Genomic DNA, 27,793 nt, shown 5'->3' on the forward strand with positions numbered 1-27,793 from the left:
TAATGGTATACTGTTCCCTCAGAGGCTACTGAAACCCAACAGCTGAACTGCAAAGGACACATCTGGCATTTTCTTGTATATGGGAGTTTTAACAATTCTTCTGGCATCTGTGCAAGTAAAAGACAAAGATCTTCAGGCGTAGGTTTTAACATTGGGGAATCAGTCTCTAACAAAGCTAAAAGACACAGTAACAAAGCACTTTTAGAAACATGTTGCTACAACTACTGTAAATGAGTATTACAGTGCTATCATATTTAAGCCCTTTATTTACCTTGAATCCCCAAAGGGCCAACATTGCCCCTCAATGCTGGCACATGATGGTACTGGTGTAGCCTTGAATTCCTGTACATCCATTGGTACCTGCCAATTTCCATTTCTGGTCTGGTGATCACTGCCAATTTTAGGTGGTAAAAAGTCAGTGTCTCCAGCAAAGTTCAGTTTTAGTTTAGCACTAATATATTCAATTCAATTTTAACATCAAAAAGTGAAGAGGGAAAGAACAGAGAAATCTATGTGAGCTTTCATAATTGAAATAGCCACACCCATGCAATTATCAGAAGAAGGGGGGAAATTATTAGCATTGCATTTTGGGGGCTAAGACATTACAGACAATGGTAAAAGTTAGAAAGCTTACTAGATTTTTCTTTTCACATAATATTCATGTTATCAGTTTTCCATCCTTGGTACACCATAAAGTGCTACTTTTTACTGGCTTTAGCACATTTCTCTCCCCCCACCCCCCACCCTGGCATACACACACACTTTCTCTGTTGGCACTCAGCCCCTCCATAACTGATAGGGTAGAAAGGATAATGTAATATGGGAAACCACGTTAGTTATTTTTAACTTTTCTGTAACCCAACAAAGAAAGATAATCATTCCCAGACGCAAGACAGAAAAATCAAAAGTATTATTTTAGTTATCACAGTTTCACACAGTTAATGCCTACAGAAAGGTAGGTAAGGTTTTTTTTAAAGCCCTGTAACATTTTGTGCAACATTGGTGCTAGCTTTCTGCATGCAACTGAGGATTCCTTTAAGCGTGTTCTGCGGATCATTTAATTTTCCAAGGCAAGCGATAATTTTACCCATTATCTTTAATAGTCCAGCACTTCCTACTTCTTAAAGCTGATCTGAAAGTTCAGCAACATCACACAGTAGCTAATCACAAAGCAACTGTTTGTGATCTACTGGGAGAGGAATTTCAGAGCCAAACTGGTCCTAAATGCTACAAAGCTGCTGCTTGGCAAAGAACATCATGTCACTTTTCTATGTGCATCCTTGAATTAATTATGAGTTGCCAAGACAGATCATCCCATGGAAGGAACTGGCAGTTTCTCTTCTTCAGTATCTGCTTCCACATAGTTGAGCAATAAATTGTATTTGAGGAATACGTAACACAGATTGTGAGAAAAGGATGCCAAGCTTCTGCATAGCCTCTTGTCAAATTCTGTGGGGTTTGTGTGGAAATTCCATTCAAATGAAGGGTATAAATCAGCAGTATGCTTAGTGAAATATGCCCAAATTTTCTTTCAGACATTTCCAGTTTTCTTAAAAACGAATCTTCAGTTGCCTGTAAACCAACATAATTCAACCACAGCAGACTTCCACCTACGCCGATGAGGGAATTATGTTAAAAACCATCCAATGTCAGTTCTGACCATAAAAATCGGATAGATGTTTCTGGATAACATATGGGTTTGAAATCCTTTTATAATGCTAACCAGTTTTCCACTGAGTCTCTAAAGGAACTGAACAATTGGAGATGAGGGGCAGAAATACAAATAACAAACAGCTTTTCCTAACATTAACTGAATTATTCCAGTTCATGTACATTATCTTTCTATTTAAGCAAAAAGAGGCACCATTTTGTGCAGTTAGTTATTTTGCAACTGTGTCAATTTTCCCACTTTATTCACGTGTGACTTCATTTCCGTCTGCTGTACAGTCGATCCTCTCTTCAAACACCCCATGTGCCACAGTGGGTGTCCAACCAACTGAGCAGGAGCTCAAGTAAAAAAGGAAGGGCAGGATGGCAATTGACCGCATGAATACGTTTTGGCACGTTTCAGTTAGTTACCTAGCATCCCTTTTTGGAAAAAAAAGTTTACTTTCTTCAAATATGGAGTGCTTTGTAACTATGGTTTCTATAACTTTTATAACACCCCCAAAATAACTGTTCTTTTTTCCTAGACAAAACTACTAGTGACCAGGAGAAAGCTTAGTACAACCCTGTTAAGGATCCTTTTCCTCATCGGACGGTGCATGGGTTGTGTAATTTGACACACAGTCAGCCCTGGTTAGTATTTGGATGGGAGACCACCAAGGAAGTCCAGGGTTGCTATTCAGAGGAAGGCAATGGGAAACCACCTCTGTTAGTCTCTTGCCATGAAAACCCCAAAAGGGGTCACCATAAGTCAGCTGCGACTTGAAGGCACTTTACACACACACACATAATCTAAACAGAGTTACACCCTTCTATGTCCCTTGAAGTATAACTTGGCTTAGGATGGCACTGTCAGAATTCATTTTAACCAACATAAATATATTTAATATGCCAAGAGCCTAATACTATGCTTCACTGGGCACTGTCAAAGAACACAGTCTGACTAGAGCAGGGGTCCCTAACCCTTTTGAGCCTGTGGTAGGCTTGCCAACAACCAGGTAGTAGCAGGAGATCTCCTGCTATTTCAACTGATCTCCAGCCGATAGAGATCAGCTCACCTGGAGAAAATGGAAGATTTGGCAATTGGACTCTATGGCGTTGAAGTCCCTCCCCTCCCCAAACCCCGCCCTCCTCGGTAGGGTTGCCAGGTCCCTCTTCACCACCGGCGGGAGATTTTTGGGTGGAGCCTGAGGAGGGCGGGGGTTTTCTCTAGGTGAACTGATCTCTATCGGCTGGAGATCAGTTGAATTAGCAGGAGATCTCCTGCTACTACCTGGCAGTTGGCAACCCTACTCCTCAGGCTCTGCCCCCAAAACCTTCCACTGGTGGCGAAGAGGTACCTGGCAACCCTAGCCTGTGGGCACATTTGGAATTCTGATACGGCATGGTGGGCACAGCAACAAAACGGCTGCCACAAAACGGCTGCCACAGGAGGCGTAGCCAGCAGCAAATGATTGCCATAGCTTAAGTTCAGTAACACAGTGTAGATCTTCATGCTGTGGTGGCAAATGCTGCCAAAAATCAGTACAGCCAATCAAATCTCCAACAGTCAGTTAAAAGCCTTGCTGGGCAAAAGCCCTACCTGGTCCCACTTCCTTCCTAAAAACACTGGGTGGGTGCCAGAAAAGGTGTTGGCGGATGTTGTGGTGGTTGGGAAGCCCTGAACGAGAGGTTCTCGGCGCTGGCACAGGGGGAACGTACTGTAAGATGTTCTTCCACAGCAGAAATACCATACAGAAGGGATCACTGTCATCAGGGATTCAGAGCAGAGGAAGAGAGAAAGGGGCCACTAACATAAACTTATGACAACATCTAGCGCAATTTTTCACCAATTGGGAACTGTAGCAAGAGGCTTTCTTCTCTTTCCGCCATACACACAGTCTATCTAGATCCATTACAGAAGGTTAGCTAAATCCTTCAATAAGATCAGATCAATATTAGTTATAAATTGCCTAATGTGAATATGTCATTTCCCTCACTCATCTTAAATCTGTTGATTTTACATATTCGCCCTGACTTAAGAAAGGGCAGTCAGCTCATTTGGAATTGCCTTCTGGATACAACCCATGCATACAAAAAGGTGATGCTTCAGGGAAACCGATATCTAGCACCAAGGGGGGCTCCTGCACAGCCAAAGATGGCGACAAAGTCAGTCGCCTATTTGGGAAGGGGCATCTGAACCATTTCCTCCTCCTCACCAACAGATGATCTGCACTGGCAAATTGGACAGGGCTAGCCTTCTGTTTAGCAAAGAAGATCCATGTAGACAGCCCACCACATTACGTTTTCTGCACATTTCTGTTTGGGAACATTTTGTTCCCGCAGATATTTTTATAACAATGCTCTATTCAGAGAAGCACATTTCCTCACACTAACCCCCCTCCTTTGCATATGTGTGTGTTAAGTGCCGTCAAGTCGCTTCCGACTCATGGCGACCCTATGAATGAAAGTCCTCCAAAATGTCCTATCTTTGACAGCCTTGCTCAGATCTTGCAAATTGAAGGCTGAACCCTTTGCATATACATTTGTATTTATAATTTCAACTAGTTTGGGGTAACAGGTATGACCTTTCAAGTACAGTTTTTGCACAAGTCTCACTTAAATGTGCATATATTTGCACAGAAGCAATGCTTGATAGATTGCGGTTAGCGTTCCCAGTCTACAATCCTGCATGCACTCCAATCCTTATAATCTCTCAGGTTCTCCATGAGGTGCAAGATGGGGGCCTCTGGGGGGATAGGCAGAAAGTCTGTTGGAAGAGTAATTAAGGTACTACCTCATATGGAATCCCCATACTAAGTTTGCTGCATTTTAATTCATGCCTCATTAAAAACTTCTAATCTAAAACCTCTCAATTCCTTATTGACAGTTCCATTTCCAACACTTGTGGCCCTTCCTTAGGGTCCTCAGGTCCCTCTTTGGCACTGGTGGGAGGTTTTCAGGGCGGAGCCTGAGGAAGGGGGGATTTGGGGAGGGGAGGGACTTCAATGCCCTAAAGTCCAATTGCCAAAGTGGCCATTTGCTCCAGGTGAACTGATCTCTATTGGATGGAGATCAGTTGCAACAGCAAGAGATCTCCAGCTAGTACCTGGAAGTTGGCAACCCTACCCTGCCTCTACCCACAAATACCCACTTAATCATTTATTTATTGACCAATAATAAGTTTATTGTTAATGAATTGTTCAAATGCAAAAACAGTGTTTTCTGGGTTGTTAATTATCTATAATAATCTAATATTTTACTTCCTGTGCTCCTAAGGGTTTGGTGTGTGTTTTTGGCATTTTCCCAACTGTATTTTATTTGCTGGATGGCCTTTTTTTTTTTCCGTCCTAAATTAAACGCAAACCTCTTGTCTGTGTTATTATGTACCAAGATGTATTTCTTCCACCGCTGACATAAAATGGCATTTGTTTTACCCATTTGTTCCATCTCAGTAACTCTGCCTATCCTTCACAGTTGTTAATTTAATGGCTGCAAGATAAATCCTGCCATTTAGAACAATTTATAAACCCTCAGCTTTAAATGCAACCTGTCTGGTTTGCAGCTCTATAAAATATCTGATAAACAATCCCATGGACAGGATGTCCATGGACTATTCCTCTGGTAAGAATATTGAGGATTCAGAATAGAGCAATGTGTTTGCACGAAGGTGGCCCAGTTCTCTCAATGAGAACCCAGGAATGTCTTGAGAGAAGCAGAAGTCGTTTATATTAAACACATATTTTCAGCATGCTGTCATCAAAATTAAGATAATCTGCAGTGCCTATTTATAGATGCCTGATATTATGTTGGAGTAAATAACTAGACTCTGTGCAAGACATCACATATATGCAGGAAGGAAAAGCCACTATTTCCTGGGTTGTGCTTTCAATAGATTAAATAAACCATTTTTGTAACAATGTTGCTGTGTGTTCCACACAAGCACACACACACACACACACACACACACAAAATAGAGGGTCTATCCACCTCCCATGTAAATCAATGGCAGAATTCCCACTGGTGTGGATAGAGCAAGATTTCACCCAAAATGTACAGCTATTATGACATTTAAAACTTTACTGGTATACAAGTGGATGTTTACAATATACAAAACTATAAAATTAGCCAGTGATGAATCACTAAAATGCTTTCCTGGTTCAACATCTGGCATTTCAGTCCCGGAACAACAACAGGTTCACCACACTAAAGTAAACTGAATTAAAAAGAATGAACAATTAAGCCACAGCTTAGGCAGATTATTAAAATGTAATTCTCAAATGTCTATTTTCTGTGGAAGTCTTAACCGTAGGGAAATATTTGTATTATATTCTAGGAAATTCAGCTCACATTTTGACTATTCAAAATAACATTGTATGTTTTTAAATCCTATGTTGATTCAGTTTCCTGTTATGCTGCAGACAGACCCTGAAACACCAGTGTTACCACAAGTGCAGTGGGACCAGGAAATAATACTATTAGCACACACAACATGCAAACAGTATTCATTAAAGGTTTCCATGTGTTATGCTTTGGGGAAAATTTTAGGGAACAATCCAGAGAAGTTTTATGTACCAAATGCCAAAATCCTGTGGAAACCCATGGAACTTTTGTGCATGCTTAAGTGATTTCCAGAGCCCTTCTACGGGGAGTTGTACCCTCCCTGCCCATTGACTGCATGTCAGGTTGATTTCAATTGGACTAACTGCATTCCTAAGGAGAGTTACTCCAGTCTAAGCCCATTGAAATGAATGGGCTTAGACTGGAGTAGCTCTCCCTGGAATGCACTGTAAGACATGCTTTTAGACCAGCCACTTAAGGTTGTAAACAGAAGCAAGGTTCTCCTGAATTCCTCTTCATGCAGACATGGAGACTGGTCTGAATTTTATTGTAGAGAGAGAGAACAACTTTGCCTGCTTGGGTCCCTGATGAGTAGACAGGCAGGGTATAGATGAAGTAAACAAGTATTTTTTTCATATTTAACTCTTCTATGCATAATAACCAGCGCCACAAAACAAACATTTTAAGACTAACCTTCACAATGTCTGTTACTTCCTGCTTTCTACGCTGCATCTACATAAGCAACTGGAAAAATATTTGAATAAAAGAATAAATTCCATCCACTCTAACAAATCGAAAATGATCTAAAGATAGTGAAAGAAGCTCATTGAGCCTGAGTGGGTTGTGTTTCTCATACAGCAGCCTCCCAAAACACAGGGCACTGCTTTTGAAATACAGGGAAGCTTCAAAAGCAGTCTGCAATATGGCACCGAGGTCAGCTGTTAATGCAACAAAAAATTATACTTTATGTAAACCACTTGAGGAAGCCAAAGGTGCTTCTTTGGATCCTACCCATTAACTTTCATTGCAACAGTGGAGCTGGGGAGAGAGTAACAGGACCGAAATAAGGAAAACATGTTCAGCCCGCTAGTTTTAACACAGGCTTTTCACAATCTCGTGTTGTAAGAGGTACCTGTAACACAACTTCTGTTAAAAACCTTTAGTGATGCTCATCATAGACACAGCATGCCAGCGGCGCTGCAAAGTTTGATTTCTTGACATTGTAATGTTTTGAATAGAAACTCAGGGGTATTATATCACAGTCTACATGCTTGATAAATCTCAGTTTACTGAATCTCACATACCCCTTGGAGCTTTTTCTGTGTTATATGGATTAATAGTTCCATACAGAGAGACAGGTAGCATCCAGGACATAGATCCTAATATTTTCACTCCAAATTTAAGTACCACTTAATTTAAAGTCAAACGAAAACAGAGGAAACGGCAGTTAGCATCCCAAGTGGTTATGCAGGCAATATTAAAAATAGACCACAGTAGGGGGGAAAAATGCCCCTCCAGGTTTTAGAACCACATCATATAGAAGAAATTACTTGTGCTGGCAGCAGTCCTGCATCCCGTGGTGTATGCTAATTCCCTTTCAAGTCAATGGTTTTACACAAACGTAGATGGCTGAAAATTTTCAGTACGAACATTTGCTATGGATCAATCAAATGTGCTTTGGCAATCAAAAACAACATCTGAAGTTCTGAATTAGGTAAATTTATGCTGTATGATGCTGAACTTTAGGATAATATGTCACCGGCAATATTCAAATTCTTTCTTGTTCCAGCCTGCCTACCACTTTCCTGTATCTAAATCTGTCCCTTCCCAAACATTATAGATATATTTTTGCAAACCGTGACTGCACAAGTAAACTTCTTCCCCAGGCTTTACAGCACCACAAGAGACAGGTGCTATTCAAAAACAACACCAACAAGGTACATTCAGTAGCATGTTAGCTCTGCGTTGGCAGAAAGCTGCATTGCCTAAATCCCTGTCTGAGACTTAAAATGCTTGAATAAGACATACATGTACACATATACACCCAGTTAATGCTCTCTAAACTGCTACAGATACAGTACAGACTTCGGTGTGTGCAAGTGTGTGTGTGTGTGTAGGAGATGGCCGAAGTGCCAGAGAGAGATGGGGATAGATCGCTGCTCTGTTAATCTGCTGTCCAGTCATACAGAATAAAAATCACCAGAAGCTAGAAGATGCAATAATGATTGTTTAAGTGCTACTCTACAGAGAATGACAAACACAGCCTAAATCTTTTCACGGGAGGTTCTTAAAAAGATTTAAACAGTCTATTGTTTGGACCTCTGGGTACCTTTTTTTTCTTGGCTTTGTTCTGTATTTTCCTCGGCGGCAGTTTCCATGGCTGGCTTTATACCATCCACCAAAAATGCTTTCGCTCCCCGCCCCCAGCAAAGACTTTCTCTCTCTTCCTCCTTCCTTCCTTCACTTCTGCCTCTTATTTACCGCCGCAGTGATTGAGTGGCTCTGTTCCTCCCTACAGTAGTTGACACTCCGTTCCAAAACGCACAAAGTCTTGTCAGCTTCACTTGCGATCTGCCTACTGGTCCATAAAGATCCCTGCCAGCAAACACTCAGCCATACGTCAGAGACCCCCCTGTTATAAAATGGCCATTCTGTGCTTGATTGTCTCCCTGCTCCCGATGTATTTGCAGTGGGAACTTGAATCCGCTCGCCTCCCTTTTCTTTCCCCGTGCTCACCACTTTCCTTTTCCCCCTATGAATGTTAATCAATCCTTGGGTGAAGAATAGATGGGTGACATCAGAAGAGGGGCTGCATCGGAGGGAGTGAAAGGAGCCCCCTCCTGTTGCATGACTCAGCGACGACACTAGCCCCCTGCCTCCCTACGCCATCTCTAAAGAGAGTCCGTGTCATCACACAATGACAGGGCTCCCTTTCCCATGGGACTCTATTCTTATGCCTGCATTCTGATTTATTCCATATGCCCTCCATTCTCACGCAGGGCATCAGCAGGGCATGCTAGTCTGCTGCTGCTCAGCGTTTGGCTTTTGAAAGGATACGTAGGGCTCAAATTTTAAAGAGAGTTAACGGAGAGATGAAGGGCATCCGCAAAAATTAAACTCTTGATCAGTGTTTGTAGGGGAATGGGAAAAAAATCTCTTCACGCTTCTTTATGGGCAATTAAACATTATGGGTGAAAACGCCTGGTCGCTTTATCCTCCTTTCATCCCTGTTTCAGCCAGGATTCAGCCTGGATCGAACGCATGCATTTTGCCTAATGTGCGTTCGATCCTGGCTAAAACAGGGATTAAAGGAGGATAAAGCAACCATGCGTTTTCGCCCTATGACACGAGTCTAAGAGTTGGAGCCCTTCTGCTAGTAATGGAGCCTTCCTCCGACAGAACGTGCCTCTTCTTGCATGAGAGGAAGGTTCTGACACTAGTGGATTGTAGGATTCAAACCCCCCCCCCCAAATAATGACTAAAAACATGCAGTTAAAAGACTTGTAACATCTCACACTTCGTGGTGTAGCGGTTAGACAGTCTGGGAGACCAGGGTTCAAATCCCCCCTTGTTCATGTAGTAATCTTAGGCTCCTTGTTATTCCCTCTCAGCCACGCAGGGTCATTGTCAGGATAAAATGGGGAAGGGGAAACCATGAATGCCACCCTGAGCTTATTGGAGAAAGGGCAGGATAAACATGTTTGTTCAGGGCATCTTTTCCCCAGAACAAACACCCCTTTAAATACAAGGCTAAAAACTGCAGAATTTGTTTCCGTATTGATACGATGTAATGAACATCCAAGTAAAATGCCTGGTTTTCACCGGGGTGGTACTATAAGAGGCCTCATAATTTGCCATTTTAAGTTTTGGTGCAGAAATAAAACAGTTTTTTTTTAGTTTGCTGTTAAGCACTGAGGCCCCATTTTGCCAGTTGACCTGCTAATGTAAGTTGGTGACGTTTCAAATACAGTATATGAAAGCACTTGCCAGGTCAAAAGCCCCTGCATGTAGAAAGACTGCCCAACAGGGAGAAGAGCTCAAGGCAGGCATGCTTCCTGTCCTGCTAGCTGTGCACATGCTGAATCTCTCTGCCATGGGGGAGGTGGTGGGGGAAGGACGTTGCAACAGGCAATGCTTTATCTACATTCCAGGACGATATATTCCCGTGACAAGTGTGACATCCTTGCCTTTTTAAAAAAAATCTACATACATTTTCCAAACATAGTGAAGCAAAACTGTCACTGGCAACTGAGTTAAAAACTTGAAGCAAGCGGCCATCTGCTTGAAGCAGGCTCTGGTCACCAGGAAACAGCAGTGCTTCAAACTCCTCAGCAAGAGTAGTGAGGAGGAAGAAACCATTCACATCCTCTCCTGCTTCATCTCAACTTCTATTAGTCCTGTTCAAAACAGTGGAGACTTTAGCTTCCATTTCATCTTTGCATCCTCTTGTCTTTCAGGAAGGGAAGAATGGAAGGGGGGGCAGAAGAGGATCCAACATAGAGTCTCCCTCTTATCTTTTGTGGTGGAATAATCCCAAAACCTTTTTTTTCCTTTCAAAATGTCTGGGAATGGGAGTGGGAATTGACTGGGGCTCCACTTTGGGGTACCTGAGCACAAAACATCTCTTCACCTTTCCATTCCCAGGACAGATGTGGTCGTGTGTGCGTGGAGCCGTTTCTAGTCATTACTTTTCTAGTGCTCCTACCACACGTACCAAGACAGTGTGCTACATGCAACATCTCAGTATGTACAATCACCATTTTGTGTGAACAGGGAGCTTTGACTCTCAAAAGCTTATACCCTGAAAATCTTGTAGGTCTCTAAAGTGCTGCTGGTCATGAAGCCAGATGTTCTACTGCAGACCAGGAGCACCAAAAACATAATAACTGAAAAAGGCTTGTGTGTTTTTGAAGGAGGTATGGAAACCCGGCCAACCTATGTGTAAGTCAAATCAAACATCACTTTTAGCTTCTCACTGAGTTCTTCTGTGCTAGAAGGTTTATCTACTTCATTTAAACCCCACCCTTCCCCCCAAAGTGGCTTACATTGTTCTCCTTCCCTCCATTTTATCCTCATAATAACCCTGTGGGGTAGGTTAGGTTGAGTGTGTGTGACTGGCCTAAGGCCACCCAACAAGCTTCCCTGGCACAATGGGGATTTTGCTTTAATTGGACATTTAAAAAAACACACGTACTTGTAGCCCGGCATGGGTGTTCCCATGTTACTTCAATATGTGAAAACAGAATTAGATCACTATTGCTCTTAACCTCCGTACATTGGTTTGAAAGTTTGAAATGGTAGATAAAGATCTGCAAACAGCCATACATCCATAGGGGGCTTTCTGTGTAATCAGGAGCCCTGGAAAGGTAGACCCAACCATTTGTGACTGATCATGTGAGCATACAGTTGCATGCTTGTGGACTATATTTAGACTTCCAGATCAACATGTGGAAGACTGGAGAAGGAAGAGATCATACAGTCCCACTCCTCTCCATCTTAGCATCTGAAGAGGGATATTAACAAACACTCAACAAGCTCTCTTCCAGCATCCATAATATTATATATATGATATAGAGTTGCCAACTTTTGGTGGTGGCAAAACCCCGCCAATCCACCGGTTGCCTGCCGACCAGCTGAGGGTCAGCGGGCAAGCGGGCATGCACACCTGCACGCCGCACCACGTCATTTCCAGTTTACACCCGTAAGTGCCTCATCGCAAGGGGCCTTTCCACTCCCAGTTTGAGTGGAATTGCAGCACTTCCGGGTGTAAACTCATTGCATGGGGCCTTTTAGCACTCAAACTCCCAATTTGAGTGGGAAAGGCCCCTTGCGATGAGGCACTTCTGGGTGTAAACAGGAAGTGATGGACCGTGTTGGCCCTGGATCCAGCCTCCCATTCAAGTGTTGTTTCACATACTGCCATCCAAGGCTACTCCACAGTGGGTGAGCTGGGAGTAGGAAGTACATCATCAGTTGGCAGGCGGGTCAGCCGATGCCCTGGATCTGAAGTGCCTGGTTGTCTTATAGTGTCCAATGATAGACAACAAGGAGGAGGTTAAGTTAAAAGCAACAGTTCTTTATTTAGCTAAACACAGACCTGGGGTGAAATAACCACAGATAAGATGCAGGGTTACTCACCAGAGAACAAAGGAAACTCAGTATCATTTATGCATTCGTATGGGGCAGGCCCATAGCTGCTGACAAGCAGATTGATACACAAAAGCACCAATACACGTTAGGTGTATGCCAGCAGGGAGAAGAGCGAAACTGCGTCTGCTTTTTAGAAGGCACAGTCTCACTATTCTCAATGGGGCAAAAAGCCACATCTTAAAAGAAAAAAGCCTTTAAAAGGCTTTTTAAAAAAGCTTTCAGTGGCCGTGGAATGGCTTAGGAGGTGCTGTGGCAGCGTCTCCTCTCCACCGTCCCCAGCCGCCAAAAGCTCAGGAATGGGCTCTAAGACACTCTGTCCCAGGCTTCACTTAGGCATAACGCCTAACAATAGCTGCCATATCCTCCAAGAATCTGTGAAATTCCCCTTCAAATCCACCTAACCTAGTGACCATCACTACTTCATGTGGAAGGGAATTCTGTAAGTGAAGAAGTACTTCCTTTTTTTCTGACCAAAACCTACTACCAAACAATTTCATTGGGTGATGGTGAATTCTAGTATTATGGGGGGAAATGACAATTTTATCTCTACATGCTTTCTTCAATGCCATGAATGCACCAGTTTAATAATATTTTTACTGAACTCTATAGGGTTTGACTGTGCCAGCTTTTTCACAGGTGCAAACATCTACCGGTAATTCCCTTCCTCATGTCTAATTCCACTCCTCCCCTTCATCCCATGATTTCTAGTACAGCCTTTTCAAAGGTTAGAAGAGGCTCTTCCTCCCTCTTGCATTGGTGGAATAGCTGGTAGGATCCAACCCATCATCTTTCTTCATATGAAAGGTTCCACAATCCCTCAACCATTGTCTTTTAATTGGTTCTTGTAGGTTATCCAGGCTGTGTGACCGTGGTCTTGGTATTTTCTTTCCTGACATTTCGCCAGCAGCTGTGGCAGGCATCTTCAGAGGAGTAACACTGGACAAGACCACGGTCACACAGCCTGGATAATCTACAAGAACCAATGAACTCTGACCGTGAAAGCCTTCGACAATATTTTGAACATTGTCTTTTAAATTTGCGGGGGGAAACCCAAAAAACCCCATACATGTATGAACCCACAGTAATGCATATAAGCAGACTTGTACTGATGCTCTCTGCCTATTCCTTTTAAAGTTCCAATCTCTGTGACAGAAATTTTACATGACGCACGTGGCTGAAAAATTATGTGCCACCCACATCTTGCCACTGCAGAGATCTAAAAAAAGGAAGAATAAGCCAAAATGTGAGAATACAGAGGAAAACAACACTGAATTTCTTGTCCTCCTCCCCTTTTAGGAAATATAAAGATAATTTGGTTTTCTAGCTTGGTATCTGAGGCTAAAACTCAAAAGAATAAGACCCAGCAAGGCAATAGACAAACAGGTGCCTGCCTCTGTATCATGACCCTGGCCTTCCTTGGTGGTCTCCCATCCAAATACTACCCCAGGGCCGACCTTGCTTAGCAGCTAAGATCTGATGAGAACAGGCTAGCCAAGTCAGGGTGTGCGCGTGTGCCCGCAGTGCCTGCCGACCATCAGCTGGCTAGCGGGCAGCCCAGTGGATTGGCAGGATTTTACCAGCCACCACCGGGCACTTGGCAACCCTACATACATTGCGGACAGCAAGGTATCTGCTTATGTTATAACATCTCTCAGCCTTCCGCCCCATTCCTGAAACAGTTAGATGCTGCAATATATCCTCCAAGGTTTACATGAGCATCACTGCTAGCCTCAGACACATGTAACCACAAACTCTAAACTGAAGTTTTGCATAAATCAGCCAAACTGAATTCAGTCACTCTGGCTTCATTGTCACTACCCTTTTAATTAATGCTCTATCATTTCCATCATTGCAAAGGCTATCAGGCATAAACTAGCCCTTGCCCAGCAAAAAAATTACCAAAATTGTACAATTTTGTATCCAATGAAAAATGTTATGTTGTATCCAATGAAAAATGTTCTAGATATAACACAGTGGCTCAATTCAGATGACTAACTAAACCATGGAAAATGGTGAACCAACCAAAGGGCTCTCTGCTCTCCCCCCCCCATAGGTGTCTCCTACATGAAGATATGATAACCATCTTCAAGTATTTGAAAGGCTGTCGTAGAGATGATGGTGCCGAGTTGTTTTCTGTTGCCCCAGGAGGTCGGACCAGACCCAACAGGTTGAAATTAAATCAAAACAGTTTCCGTCTTGACATTAGGAATAACTTTCTAACAGTTAGAGAAGTTGCTCAGTGAAACAGGCTTCCTCGGGAGGTGGTGAGCTCTCCTTCCCTGGAGGTTTTTAAGAAGAGGTTAGATGGCCATTTGTCAGCAATGCTGATTCTGTGACCTTAGGCAGATGATGAGAGGGAGGGCATCTTGGCCATCTTCTGGTCACTGGGAGTGTGTGTGTGGGGGGAGGTAGTTGTGAATGTACTGCATTGTGCAGGACTAGATGACCCTGGTGGTCCCTTCCAACTCTATAATTCTATGATTCTAAGAACAGGTTGCACAACCCCGTACTTTAGTTTCAGCCATACCATGATTTTGAAAGTCATCTAAACTAAGTTTGTGTTGCCCATCCCATTCAAAGTTTTCAAAACATAAAACACAAGTTTCTAAATAACCCAAATTACATACTGTAGTGGGAATACAGAGCTGCGAGATCCAGTATGTTCTCAGTTTGGAAAGACATTTAGGCCAACAATTGGGCTTCATAAACATTAATATTTATGTTGTACTATGGTCCAAACTAGCAGCTTTAGTGGACAATATATAAAAGTTCTTAATTTGTACAGCAGCCAATTTAGTAGCAGTCAAACATACAGATACAAAAGAAATTGCTCAAAATACCTTCTAGTGGCATTCCATTTGGCTATATAGGCAGTAACGGTTGTTACATTCAGCAGATACCAATGTTCTCATTTTTTCTCTCTCTGCCTTGAAATAGAACACTTTCAATCCAGATTATTTTTTAGTTCAGGTTTAGCAGGTAAAAGTAAGGTCTACAAAAAGACTCAGACTAAATGGCATACAAAGGGAGCTTCTGGTAGCTAGGATATAAAGTATGCAGATTAAACTTTATGGTTATCTGTTCTTCCCTACAAATTCTTATCCCAGCATCCCATACTTTTAATCTCTTTGTCGCATTTTCCTAATCTAATGTGGATGGCTCTGTCTTGAAAGTGCGGTTACTAATTCTGCCACATGAATTTATCAAACACCAGCTGCATAATTGACTCCATTTATCTTGCAGAACATTGCTTTTCAGGATTTTAGTTTTTAAAGTTGTAACAAATTAAAGTACCCAGCTTGCTGGGGCACTGGGGAAGGCACTGGCAAACCACCCCATAAACAAAGTCTGCCTAGTAAATGCCAGGATGTGACGTCACCCCATGGGTCAGGAATGACCTGGTGCTTGCACAGGGGACCTTTACCTTTTTTTAAACAAATTAAAGCCTCTGATCAGAGGAGTAAAGTTTTTTCTCAGTACTGATTTCAGCCCCCTGCATACCACTTTTCAAGAGAGTATGATTTAGTTGTGGTGCAAAAATATTCAGGGTTTAGCTACACTATCTGCTCAATCGGAAGGTGCATTTTTAGTCCACTCCTCCCATATCAGTCAAATGCTCTATTAAAATTGTGATTACAGAGCCACTCATTTCACTGTATTTCCCACAAGCACTCATTTTTTTCTCATTAAGAGGAATCCAAGACATTAGCAAGTTCTACAAGTTCCCAATTAGTTCATCTGCTACCAATGTGTGCCAGGCAACTCTGAGGGAGGCAGATCTTCTAAGCTTCCATTCTCTCCTCTTCTGCCCCCCCCTGCCCCCAGCCAGCAAAAGAAACCCAGGCTGAAGGACTGCGTCTTTTGGAATCCTGCATATGCCGAAAAGTACTAGTTCTTTCTGCACTTCACAATGGTCTTGAGAAAGCAGTTCAGAGGAACTCAGCAATGGCAGCCAAAGCCTTTAAAGGTTCTTTTTCTCTCCCGCTGCCATGGTGCCATGCACAAAAGTTATGCTCTTTGGGAGCTCAAAGTAAATTTTACAATCTACTGTTTAATATTGTGTCATTTAAAGCAGTGGAAGCAAAGGCATATGCAAGCTTAAGTCTGAGATGCATTATGCTAAGTATTGGCAAATCTCAGAACAACAGGGGATCTCACATACACAATTAACCTGAACACAAAAGCACTGGAGGGTTAGTTGAGGACAAGTGTAGAGCCTCCATTCTGCATCCTCAGATTGGCTGTCTGGTAAAGAGCCTTGCCAGGGAAGGATTAGTGCCTACAATACTTATTCCTAACATTTTATCTACTGTAGACATGGGTTGCCATCCCCTCCCTTGGGAAACTCAAATTATTCTAACCAAGAAATCTGCATTTGCATTCAACCTGCACATAACTTTACTTTGTATTTTATGTACAAGTAACCTTCTAAAAATCTAGAGGGAAAATTGTTACTGGTTTATTTCAAAAAAACCTTTTCAGAAATGTGTAATTTATTCTGCTTGTAGCAGTTCACTTTGACCCTAATAAATATACACCTTACAAATAGTTGCTTGAAGAGATTCCTAAGCATCGATATGGCTTGTTGTCAGAACTGATGTTCTCATCAATGTATTTCTAAAGGTGTTTCCATTGGTTGGCAACTAGCTTTGCAGAAGCACCAGTCTGAGTGGGGAAGGGTCAAAATCTTCCCCTTGCCTACAAGTGGTGCTTCGGCAAGCCCCACAGTCAAAACTGCCATTCTCTCTGCCCTTTGTTGCCCTGCTATTAATTCGAGCAGCATCCTTCAAGTGGCTGGATTTGTCTCCGTGGCTTTCTGTTTCTGACATTAGAGGTAGCTCAAGCACAATCTCCCCACCTCCAGAAAGGGAGGTTGACTTTCCCCAGCTTTTTTTATTCTTAGTGTGTATATACACTGGCCACCTTCAACTATATTCTAATGGAATTGGAATCCGGGGACATACCTTAGCTTCTCTCTTTATTTTAACATGCAAAAAACCACCAATATTTTAGGAAACACCACAATGCCAGTTCAGCTATAATACTAAATCATAGTTTGTCATTATGTGAATGAACCTTCAGTCTCACACATTCCCTCCTACCTCTCATCCAACTGCGGTTTGCAATTCTGGAAGGCAAGCATAAACCATAGCTTGCTACACAGGAAGTAATCAGGTTTGCCAGTAAGGCAGCACAGAGAGTGGTTTTCTTGCACTCTGAAAAACACCATATACATTGAGGGCACTATATAACAATGAAAGTGTGTGTGTACATGTTTGCCATTGTTCAGTGTCAGACCAGGACTGCAGAGACACAGGCACAAATCCTTGCTCTCTGTGAAACTCACCAGTGATCTTGGGCCAGGAATTGCCTCTCAGCCTAACCTATCTCCAAGAGTTTTTGTGAAGGTCAAATGAAAGGAAGAAGAACCATGTACCCTGTTCCAAGCTCCTTGAAGGAAGGACAGGAAAAAATTCAATAATTTACATACACACACATTGGCGCTATGTATAAATCATGACTGACTGCAGAATTCTTCCTTATCAAGCATCTATAAGTCTAGAATGTACCAGCAGAACCCAAAAAAGCAGAGAGAAGCAGGGGCCAGTTATAACCTGCACAAATCTAAGAATGAGGAATGAAATACTAGCCCTATACAGTAGAAAACAGCAAAAGTCCAGTAACAGACTAATAGGGTATGAGCTTTTGTGAGCCACAGCTCACTTTTTCAGATACCTTCGGGTAACTCATGGATAAAGCACTTACCTTTATAAAAACTCCATCACAGTCAAATGCATTTATGACATGTTGGAGCATTTGCATGTAACATTTCCATATCAGTACCATGACTTGCCGGGCTACTCAGCGCTGGTGACCTAATGATACACAGAAAATCTGCCCATTTGTAGAACTTTTGCTGAGAGCCTGTTTTCACACCAACGCTCTGCATTGTAGTAATAAGCATCCTCATGGTGGGTTTTCCAGACCCTGGAGATTTCATTTAGAACTCAGAATGTAGGTTGGCATCATCATACAATTAATTTCTCTCCCCCTCCCACTCATGCCCAGTGACAAACATCACTGTGCATCCCAAATGAGAAAACTTACCTGATGCACCCCACCTCTAACACTGAGTTAATCTAAACCCAAGTAGAAGAGGAAGCTTGCTACTGGAATGCTGGTCGCTACTAGGGTTGGCAACCTCCAGCTGGCGGCAAGAGATCTCCTGCTATTACAACTGATCTCCAGCTGATAGAGATCACTTCACCTGGAGAAAATGGCTGCTTCGGCAATTGGACTCTATGACATTGAAGTCACTCCCTTCCCCAAACCCCGCCCTCCTCAGGCTCCACCCCAAAAACCTCCTGCCGGTGGTGAAGAGGGACCTGGCAAACCTAGCCGCTACCGACATGGGTAGTGCCTTGCCCAATTCTATATTTATCATATTTTCACTTTAAAAAATGGAGTTACTATTACAGCAAGAACTATACATCATTTCTCCTTCCCCATGAAGTAAACTGCTTTTATGTTACGTCTTTAAGAGTGAGAGCACAGAGGCAGGCCACTTTCTGTGAAGCAGCCAAGCCCATCAATGCTAATTTTTTCTGTGTTGAAACACAACAAACAAAGGCACAATTTAAAATACATATGCTTATGTATAAGGTATATTACATGTTTTTATTTTTTATTAGTGTGACTTGTTTTTAGTGGGCTCTTTTTATTGCCTTTGCTGGTTTGGTTTCATTGTTTTAGTCGTGAGCCACCTTGAGAAGGTCCAGAAAGGTGGCAGGCACGTTTTCTAAATAAATAAATCTTCTTTTCTTCTTCCCAGATACAACCTGACATCAGCTCCATTTTATCCATTCAAACATGCCTAGTATGCAGTATAAACACAAAAAATCTTTGGAACAGAGCCAGAAACAGTTCCCTTCCTTCCACTTTTTTGGATAAAATTAATTTAGCCTGACAAAGCATTTTGGAGAATTCAAACGTTTGTCTCCTGTTCTGTACTGTTTTAGTAGTACATGCCTTTTTGCTTTTGGTATACATGACTCTGCTTTAAAAAAAATAATAACCTGACTTGACGTAACCATTTGACTACGGTAAATCTGGATATGAAAACTTTGTTAGGAAAGACTAATAAGCCACTGGCTGAGGCCAGATCTCTTCTTCTGACTTCCCACCCGCATAAACGTAAGGAGTTGAAGGGTACGTGGCCTGTTGTATTTCAGGGAGGAGCGTGGAGGGCCCCAACGTAGGCACTGGAGGAGGAAAGCTGTCCAGAAGAGCCAGTCTCAGAGGGCGAGCAGACTGAGTCCCTGAGAACCCGCTCATCCCTGAGCAGCCAACAGGCCATGGGTCTTCACGGGTGACTGAACTCTTCAGTTCTATTCATCCCTCTGCTCAATGCATAATAACAAAACAGCAGTGCTCTCCTAAAACAGGCCTCTCCATTCTTCCCTCTTTTATCATCATTCATATCTCAACTATGACATGACTGAAAGGGATTCTGATGGGAAATGTGCTTCAAATTAGCATATTTCCCTTCAATACAATAGAGGCATTAAGCGGCTGCATTTGGAAACCCTAAACAAAAAAAGAAGGGAGACTTTAAAAAAGAAGAAGAAGAAGAAGTAGTGTTTGAAGTTCAATTATCTATCTCTAACCCGTTTTTACTTTAAAAGGGGGAGATAGGTACAAGATTTTAGCACTAGAAAATACTAAGATAATAAACATTGCATGTTAAGCTCAGTAAAAAAAAAAAATTGCTCCGCCTGTAGGATGATTTTATCGAAGCCTAATGTTGCTAATGCCAACATAACATTCTAAATTTGGAGCCAATAAAAATCATTTTTAGAATTAGTCTTAGAATTAGGATTTAGAATTAGTCTTTAGAATGAGGAGACCAAGAGAGTCTAACAACAGATTATAATGCTTAGCTAAGTTAGCTCCTGAATAGTGATTGGCTGCCTTTTTCATGCAAAAAGTTAAGCTAGGAAGGCAGAATCTTGGTTAAATATGCTAAGAGAGCATTGTCTGTTGGAACAGGCTGGCACCATACCAGAACCGATGACTTTGGAATGGGGTGCAGGACAGAAATCTTAAAAATGGGGGAGCAGGTTTCATAGAAGAGAAAGAAACTAATAAGTTGAAGAATGAAAAGCATTCTTACTACACTTCACCACACTCTCGAAAGTTACTAGCTGAATGACTGACTGGTGTCCTTTCCAATATGAAGCTCACCCTGACTTGACGAAAAAGCATTGTTCCAGAACTGAAATGAATTTATTTAAGGAACAGGGAGAAGGGGGGGCTTTGCATTAACTCAAAGCCTATTGGGGCTGAAGGATCTAGTCAGCAGGGGAGCATGACAGGACTTTCGTAAAGTGCAATGTAAGCAGTATACAAATGTCTCTTTTTTTCCAGGTGAGTAGCTGTGTTGATCTGCCGTAGAAGAGGAAGATTTGAGTCCAGTAGCACTGTAGCGATCAAGGTTTTTGCTTGCAACTTCAGAGAGCTGTGAACTGAAAATAACTCAAGGCTTTGCTCTTGGCTGCTATTCACAGTATCACAATTGTCCCTGTTTTATCAAATTAGAAAAGGCTTACACCTCATCCAACCTTGTTGATAATACAATATTTTTCTCAGGACATAGGTCCTTGGCTCTCTATTCAGGTAACCAGCAAATGAATTGACACCTGTTTGAATCTTTCTTTTATTAATAAAAGGAAAGGTTATTTTTAATAAACAAGACAGTATAACATACTACTAATATTATTGAACATAGAGAATGTAATTAAACAGGCAATTAAGCAGCTTTGACTCTCAAAAACGTATACCCTAGAAATCTTTATTTTTTTATAGTTGCAGTAATTCCTATAATGTCAAGAAACTAGAGAAATGTCCTTGACTAGAACCCCCACATTTCAGGCTAGAATCCATAATCTCCCATTCAACCGAACTAAAATATAAAACTATCCCAATAATGGACCCTCCCTTCTGGTCAAATTTGTTACAAATTCAATAGAGAATATATCCTTATTTGGGCCTCCTTGGACAGGAATCTTGAAACACATACTGCACATTTAGACAAACACAACAAATCTATTTTTTTATTTGAACGGACTTAAAGGAGAAGGTAAGTATCTCTGCCACTCCCTTCACGGTATATCTGATTTGTACACAATATATATTTTTTTAAAAAACACCTTCTCTCCTTAGAGATGTACAAGCAAATGATTTTAAAATATCTGCATAAACTTTCAGAGGCATGCTCCATATCAGTGTATTTAACAACTGATGCATCAGCTGCAGATATTAGGATCAAAGATGCAATCACTGTCCACAAGGAGTACATCTAATTCACAAAAAAGGAAGCATTGAAGTATAAGGAATGAAAGGAGTCTGAAGGTCATCAGTTCTGGTCACTTTAATTGCTGCAGGATATTCTACATGTAAGTATCCATAGCACCAACTCACTCACAGCCACCATCCACACGAAGGAAATACAGTTATGCAAAGTAATGTAATACATCATCTCTTAACTGAAAAGAATACGAAGCCATGAGAATAAAATGAAGAGTAATTGTAATTCATGGATATAAACCAATCTAATATGATTATCATAAGATGTCCTTATTCTGCTAAGGGATAGTACTCACTCATTAGTGCCTCTCTAGGCTTCTACTTCTCTAGGTCAAGCAACTTGTTTTCTCTTCCCTCTTTAGTATCAGATAGAAAAATGTTTTGCTTGTGCATGATATGCATTAGCCCACTCTACCAGTTCCACATTATTTCTCCCACTTTTAACATTCACATGGTCTGAATACATGTATTGTCAACCACCTCCGCCTCCACCTCTTCTGTGCTACGATATGCACAGAATCCACTTTGGGAAAACTGGTTTCATAAAGTCAGTCATCAATGAGAAATGACCAAACATTTTAACAAGTAAAACCACAAGAGAGATGAAAAGGGATAAGAAAATTAGAATAACTCTTTATAAAAAGGCATTGAACTCTAGCCAGAGCTTTTTAAATGGCAGGAGCTGGAAGAAGAGAGTTTAATACAGGGTTCCCAGGTCCCTCTTCGCCACGGGCGGGAGGTTTTTGGGGCGGAGCTTGAGGAGGGCAGGGTTTGGGGAGGGCCTTCAATGCCATAGAGTCCAATTGCCAAAGCGGCCATTTTCTCCAGGTGACCTGATCTCTATCAGCTGGAGATCAGTTGTAATAGCAGGAGATCTCCAGCTAGTACCTAGGTTGGCAATCCTAGCTTAATATGAACTACTAGACTTCAGAAGTAGCCTTAGATTAATTAAATTAGCCATTTTATATATCTACAGGATCAGTTGTTTGCCTTACTTCTCTGGTGCCATACAGTAAAGACTCTATGCTTGATTTCCTTTGATAATTAGTTACAATTCTGAAGTATTCCCTGAAAAGTGTTTAGTCACCACTTCTTAATGTATCACATGATTCAGAGGATGTCTGAAAAGTGACGGCTTTCTACAGGTCAAGTCTAATAAGCTATTTCTACTGCTTTTTTTTGAGTAGGATTAAGGGGAGATGTGCCATGAAATGGGAATGTTTGCATAATCTTCATTACACTGATTTAGAGTAGAATATAGGGAACTTATAAAATTTACCACTTTAAACAATTACTGTTCCTGTAATACACTTATCATGAAACCAATACTGCGGCTCAGGGACAAATATGGGGAAAGGCTGTGGCTCAGTGGTAGACCTTCTGCTTGGCATGCAGATGGTCCTAGGTTTAATCCCCTATCACCTCCTGTTAAAAATATATCAGGTTGTAGGTGACATGAAAGACCTCCACCTAAGACCTTGGACAGCCGCTGCAAGTTTGAGTAGACAATACTGACCCTGATAGACCAGTGGTCTGATTCTGCCTAAGGCAGTTTTGTGTCTCCATATACTTCATTACAGATCATAGGTGTGGAGGTGGAAATCACTTTGAGTCTGTCCAGTTGCCCCTTCTCATCCACTAATAGATCAGTAAAGTGCAATGACAGTTACTCTTGCTTTCATAGCATGGATGTTACTTAGGACTGAGTTAGGCCTAGCATCATTCAGACTCCTGCCTTGTTTGTTGTCTGAACCAGTAAAGCAGTGGTTCCCAAACTGTGCTCCATGGAGCACTTGGTGCTCCGTGAAACATCTCCTAGTGCTCCATGAAGAGACTGGAAAGAATAATACTACTGTCATTCAGTTTAGTACATAGGCGCTAGGTGAAAATTAGTGCTTCGTGACGAATTTCTCTCCTGAAAAGTGCTCCATGACTCAAAATATTTGGGAACCGCTGCAGTAAAGCATTTGACAGGGTCCCTCATGATGTTCTGGTGGGTAAACTGGAGGGCTGTGGACTGGACTCTTGGATAGTTAGCTGCATAGGGAACTGGTTGGAAAACTGCACCCAAAGAGTAGTTGACAATGGCATTTCAACTGAGAGAGGTGTTCAGTGGAGTGCCCAGTAGGGCTGTCGATTCGGTTCGTCCCGAACCGGAAAACAGCCGAATTTCCCCTGATTCGGCAGTTTTTAAGTTCGGATGGAACCAAACTCAAAAAAGGCGGGAAAACAGGGAGCCGAATTCAGCGAGTTTGGGGTGTTAAGCGAATAAATTTGGGAAATTCGGGGTTCGGCGCAGCAGCATAACCGTCAGTTAGTAAGCAGCATTCTCCCGTGGCCAATCGGTGGCCAAGCTGGGTCTTTTTCTGGCCAATCAGTTGTGATTGAGTACATGAGCCCAGCTTCTGCGCGGCCCGGGGAGAGAGAGTATCTGTTTATGTGAGAGAGAGATCCCCCTGGGGGGGGTGCGTGTGTACATTCGAGCCATTCCGTGGCTGCAGGGGGCGCATTTTTGGGGGTAGAGCCCCCAAACTTTCAGCATAGCTTCAGAGGACCCTTCTTGCAAGAACCCCCAAGTTTTGTAAAGATTGGGTCGGGGGGGCTGAGATATGGGCCCCGAAAGGGGTCCCCCCTTCTTAATGTGCATCTCTGACAATGGGGGTTTGCAATTAGCAGAGCTTGCAGCCCACGCCCAAAGCTCCCAGCCCCGACAAACAGCTGAGCTGCGGGGAGCAAGGGCAGGACAGGTGTGAAGAAGATGGAACAGAAGACATCCACAGTAAGACCTGTTTGGGGGCTTTTCTCTATAATTTTTCTCCTGTGTGTGTGTGGGTGGGGGGGAAGCAGAGTCTGTGTGTGTGTGGGGAGGGAGCAGTTTCTGTGGGTGGGTGGGGAAGCCAAAGGGGGCTTTTGCCCGTTCTGCCTGGGGTGTGTGTGCCCCCTCGAGTCTCTCTCTCCCTGGTTTGAGGGGGGGGCTTCAGTTGTGTGTCCTCAGGTTTTCCCTCATTCATAAGATCGGTTAGGTCTATTTTGATGCTTGCTCAAAACTGGTTTTCAAATTGTAACTTAAAGAATGCATTTGCCTGGTCCGGAGTCCAATGCAAAAGGGGAAATTCCACCCCCTCCTGCTCCTTTAGCGTGCCTCTGTCCCTTTCCATGGTTTGCAAACTCCCAGGCTTTGCATGGTTGCTAACGTGTTGGTTTGCATGGTTGCAAACGTGTTGGTTTGCATGGTTGTTTGCATGGTTGCAAACGTGTTGCTTTGCATGGTTTGCAAACTTCTTTGCACCTGCCCCGCCCTTGCTCCCGCAGCTCAGCTGTTTGTCGGGGCTGGGAGCTTTGGGCATGGGCAGCAAGCTCTGCTAATTGCAAACCCCCATTGTCAGAGATGCACATTAAGGAGGGGGACCCCTTTCGGGGCCCATATCTCAGCCCCCACTGACCCAAACTTTACAAAACTTGCGGGTTCTTGCAAGAAGGGTCCTCTGAAGCTACACTGAAAGTTTCGGACCTGTACCCCCAAAAATGCCCCCTCCCGGAGCCACGGAAAGGTGCAATTGTGTTTTTAATGGCTTTATTCGGCCGAATTTTTCCCTGAACTCCGGATCTCATGCCGAATTGCACGGACCCGAAGTGGGGGAGTTCGGGCTTCGGCATTTCCCAAATAAAAATGGGCCAAATTTTGCCAAATCTGAATTTTACCGAATATTTTTTTCAACAGCCCTAGCGTCCAGGACTTGGTTTTGGGCCTAGTACTTTTCAATGTTTTTATAAATGATCTAGATGAGAGGGTAGAGGGACTGCTCATTACATTTGCAGGTGACACCAAACTGGGAGCAGTAGCGAACACACCAGAAGAGAGAGATAGAATTCAATGAGATCTGAACACACTGGAAAAGTGGGCAGATGTGAACAAGATGCAATTCAACAAGGAAACGTGCAAGAATATCTGGGTAACAAAAATGAGAAACATGCATACTGGATGGGAGACACAATTCTGGGTAACAGTGTGTGTGAACAAGAGTACAAGTGGACTGTAAGCTGAATATTAACAGCCAATGTGATGCAGCAGCAAAAAAGACTAATGCAGTCTCGGGATGTATCAACAGAGGCATCCAAATCGCAAGATGTCATAGTCCCCCTGTACACTGTATGGTCAGGCCGCACCTGGAGTACCGTGTGCAGTTCTGAAGGCCTCACATCAAAAAGGATGTGGAGCGGGCGCAGAGGAGAGTGACGAGGATGATCAGGGACCTGGAGACAAAGCCCTACGAGGAAAGGCTAAGGGACATGGGAATGTTTAGTCTAGAGAAGAGGAGGCTGAGGGGGGATGTCATTGCTCTCTTTGAGTATTTGAAAAGCTGTCACTTAGAGGAGGGCAGGGAGCTGTTCCTGTTGGCAGCAGAGGATAGGACTTGCAATAATAGTTTAAAATTACAGGATAAAAGGTACCGGCTGGATATTAGGAAAACATTTTTTACAGTAAGATCAGTTCAGCAGTGGAATCGGATGCCTAGGGAGGTGGTGAGCTCCCTCTCACTAGTAGTCTTCAAACAGCGGCTGAACAAATACTTGTCAGGGATGCTTTAGGTTGATCCTGCTTTAAACAGAGGGTTGGACTAGATAGCCTATGCCCCCTTCCAACTCTATGATTATAACTAGCAACATTAAACATTGAGTAGACAATTTAAAAAACCAGTTAGATTGCAATCCAAGAAGCTGGAAACTGAAGCAGTATATTTGCTGATGAATAGCCACAATGGATTCCCTACCATATAAATTCCAAATGCAGGAGGAAAACAACAGCCATCACTTTCACTATGGCGGCAAGGGAGCTCACAGAGGCATGTGGTTGACAGTAGTAAAACAAAACAAAAAACCTAGATATTCCTGGGGTTTGATCTAGCATAGCAGTTTTTAATGGGATGGATCCAGACTTAAACTTTCAGTAGAATGGAACTTTCCTGCCTGTCCCTTGCAATGCACTTATATAAATGAAATGCTGCTCCTGGAGGATAGGGGACCCTGAGAAATGACATGCTGGGGGGTCCGCAGGGGTGTGCAGTGGAAATTAACACTTTAGCCCATGCTGTTTTTCAGGACAATGTTGTTTTCGGGACAATTCCCATGACAATGTTGACACCTATGAACAGATGTTGCCACCACCTTCCAGAACACAGATTACTTGAGTGCCAATTATACATTCAAAGCAGATCATGTGAGGAAGGAATTTACAGGCATTTCTATGCATCTGCCATAGTATCACCAAGATACTATAGATGTATATACTCACACAGGGTATACGTGAAAGAGAAAAGTGCATAGACAATGTATCCCAACTAACCTTAAGAACATAAGGACATAAGAAAAGCCATGCTGGATCAGAACACGGCCCATCAAGTCAAACAGTCTGTTCGCACAGTGGCCAACCAGGTGCCTCTATGAAGCCCACAAACAACTGCAGCAGCATCCTGCCTGTATTTCACAGCACCTAATATAATGGGCATGCTCCTCTGATACTGCAGAGAATAGATATGCATCATGACTAGTAGACATTTTTACTAGTGCCATGGATAGCCCTACCCTCCATGAACATGTCCACTCCCCTCTTAAAGCCTTCCAAGTTGACAGCCATCACCACAGGGAGTTCCACAATTTAACTATGCGTTGTGTGAAAAAATACTTCCTTTTATCTGTTTTGAATCGCTCACCCTCCAGCTTCAGCAGAAAAACCTGCATTTTGGTATTATGAAAGAGGGAGAAAAGCTTCTCCCTGTTCATGCTCTCCATAACATGCACAATTTTATAGACCTCTTGTGTCTCCCCTTAACCACCTTCTTTCTAAGCTAAACAGCCCTAAGTGGGGTAGGGCAGTTGCTCCAGCCCCCTGATCATTTTTGTTGCTCTTTTCTGCACCTTCTCAAGCTCTGCAATATCCTTCTTTACGTGTGGTGGCCAGAACTGTACACACTATTCCATTACGTATGGTCTCACCATAGATCTGTACAAGGGCAGTATGATAGCAGCAGTTTTATTCTCTATTCCTTGTCTAATTATGGCCAGCATAGAATTTGCCTTTTTTATAGCAGCCACACACTGGGTTGATATCTTCATCGAGGTATCCACTACCACCCCAAGATCCCTTTCTTGGTCTGTCGCTGCCAGCACACATCCCATCACGGAATATGTGAAGTTGGGATGTTTTGCCCCGATATGCATCACTTTACACTTGCTCACATTGAATCTCATTTGCCATTTTAATGCCCACTCCACCAGTTTGAAGAGATCATTT

At 42.7% G+C, this 27,793-nt stretch overlaps 1 protein-coding gene across 4 annotated transcripts in view; it reads right to left on the reverse strand.

Moving 5' to 3' along the window:
- The window catches only part of GPM6B (glycoprotein M6B), a 150,023-nt gene that overhangs the window by 46,042 nt on the left and 76,188 nt on the right, over window positions 1-27,793 (reverse strand). The window contains exons 1-2 of one of the 4 annotated variants that reach the window (XM_056861896.1): window positions 8,315-8,770; window positions 272-391 (exon numbers count right to left, since the gene is read on the reverse strand). The exons of 1 other annotated variant lie outside the window; for it this stretch is intronic. In XM_056861896.1, coding sequence (XP_056717874.1) covers window positions 272-391; window positions 8,315-8,363 — 169 coding nt within the window. In that variant the 5' untranslated portion in view covers window positions 8,364-8,770. Of the gene's footprint in view, window positions 1-271; window positions 392-8,314; window positions 8,771-27,793 lie in introns of those variants that run through there. 2 more of the 4 variants (XM_056861897.1, XM_056861898.1) reach the window with 2 other exon arrangements.

The sequence above is a fragment of the Euleptes europaea genome, chromosome 16 (assembly GCF_029931775.1).
Source record: "Euleptes europaea isolate rEulEur1 chromosome 16, rEulEur1.hap1, whole genome shotgun sequence".
Classification (NCBI taxonomy): Eukaryota; Metazoa; Chordata; class Lepidosauria; order Squamata; family Sphaerodactylidae; genus Euleptes; species Euleptes europaea.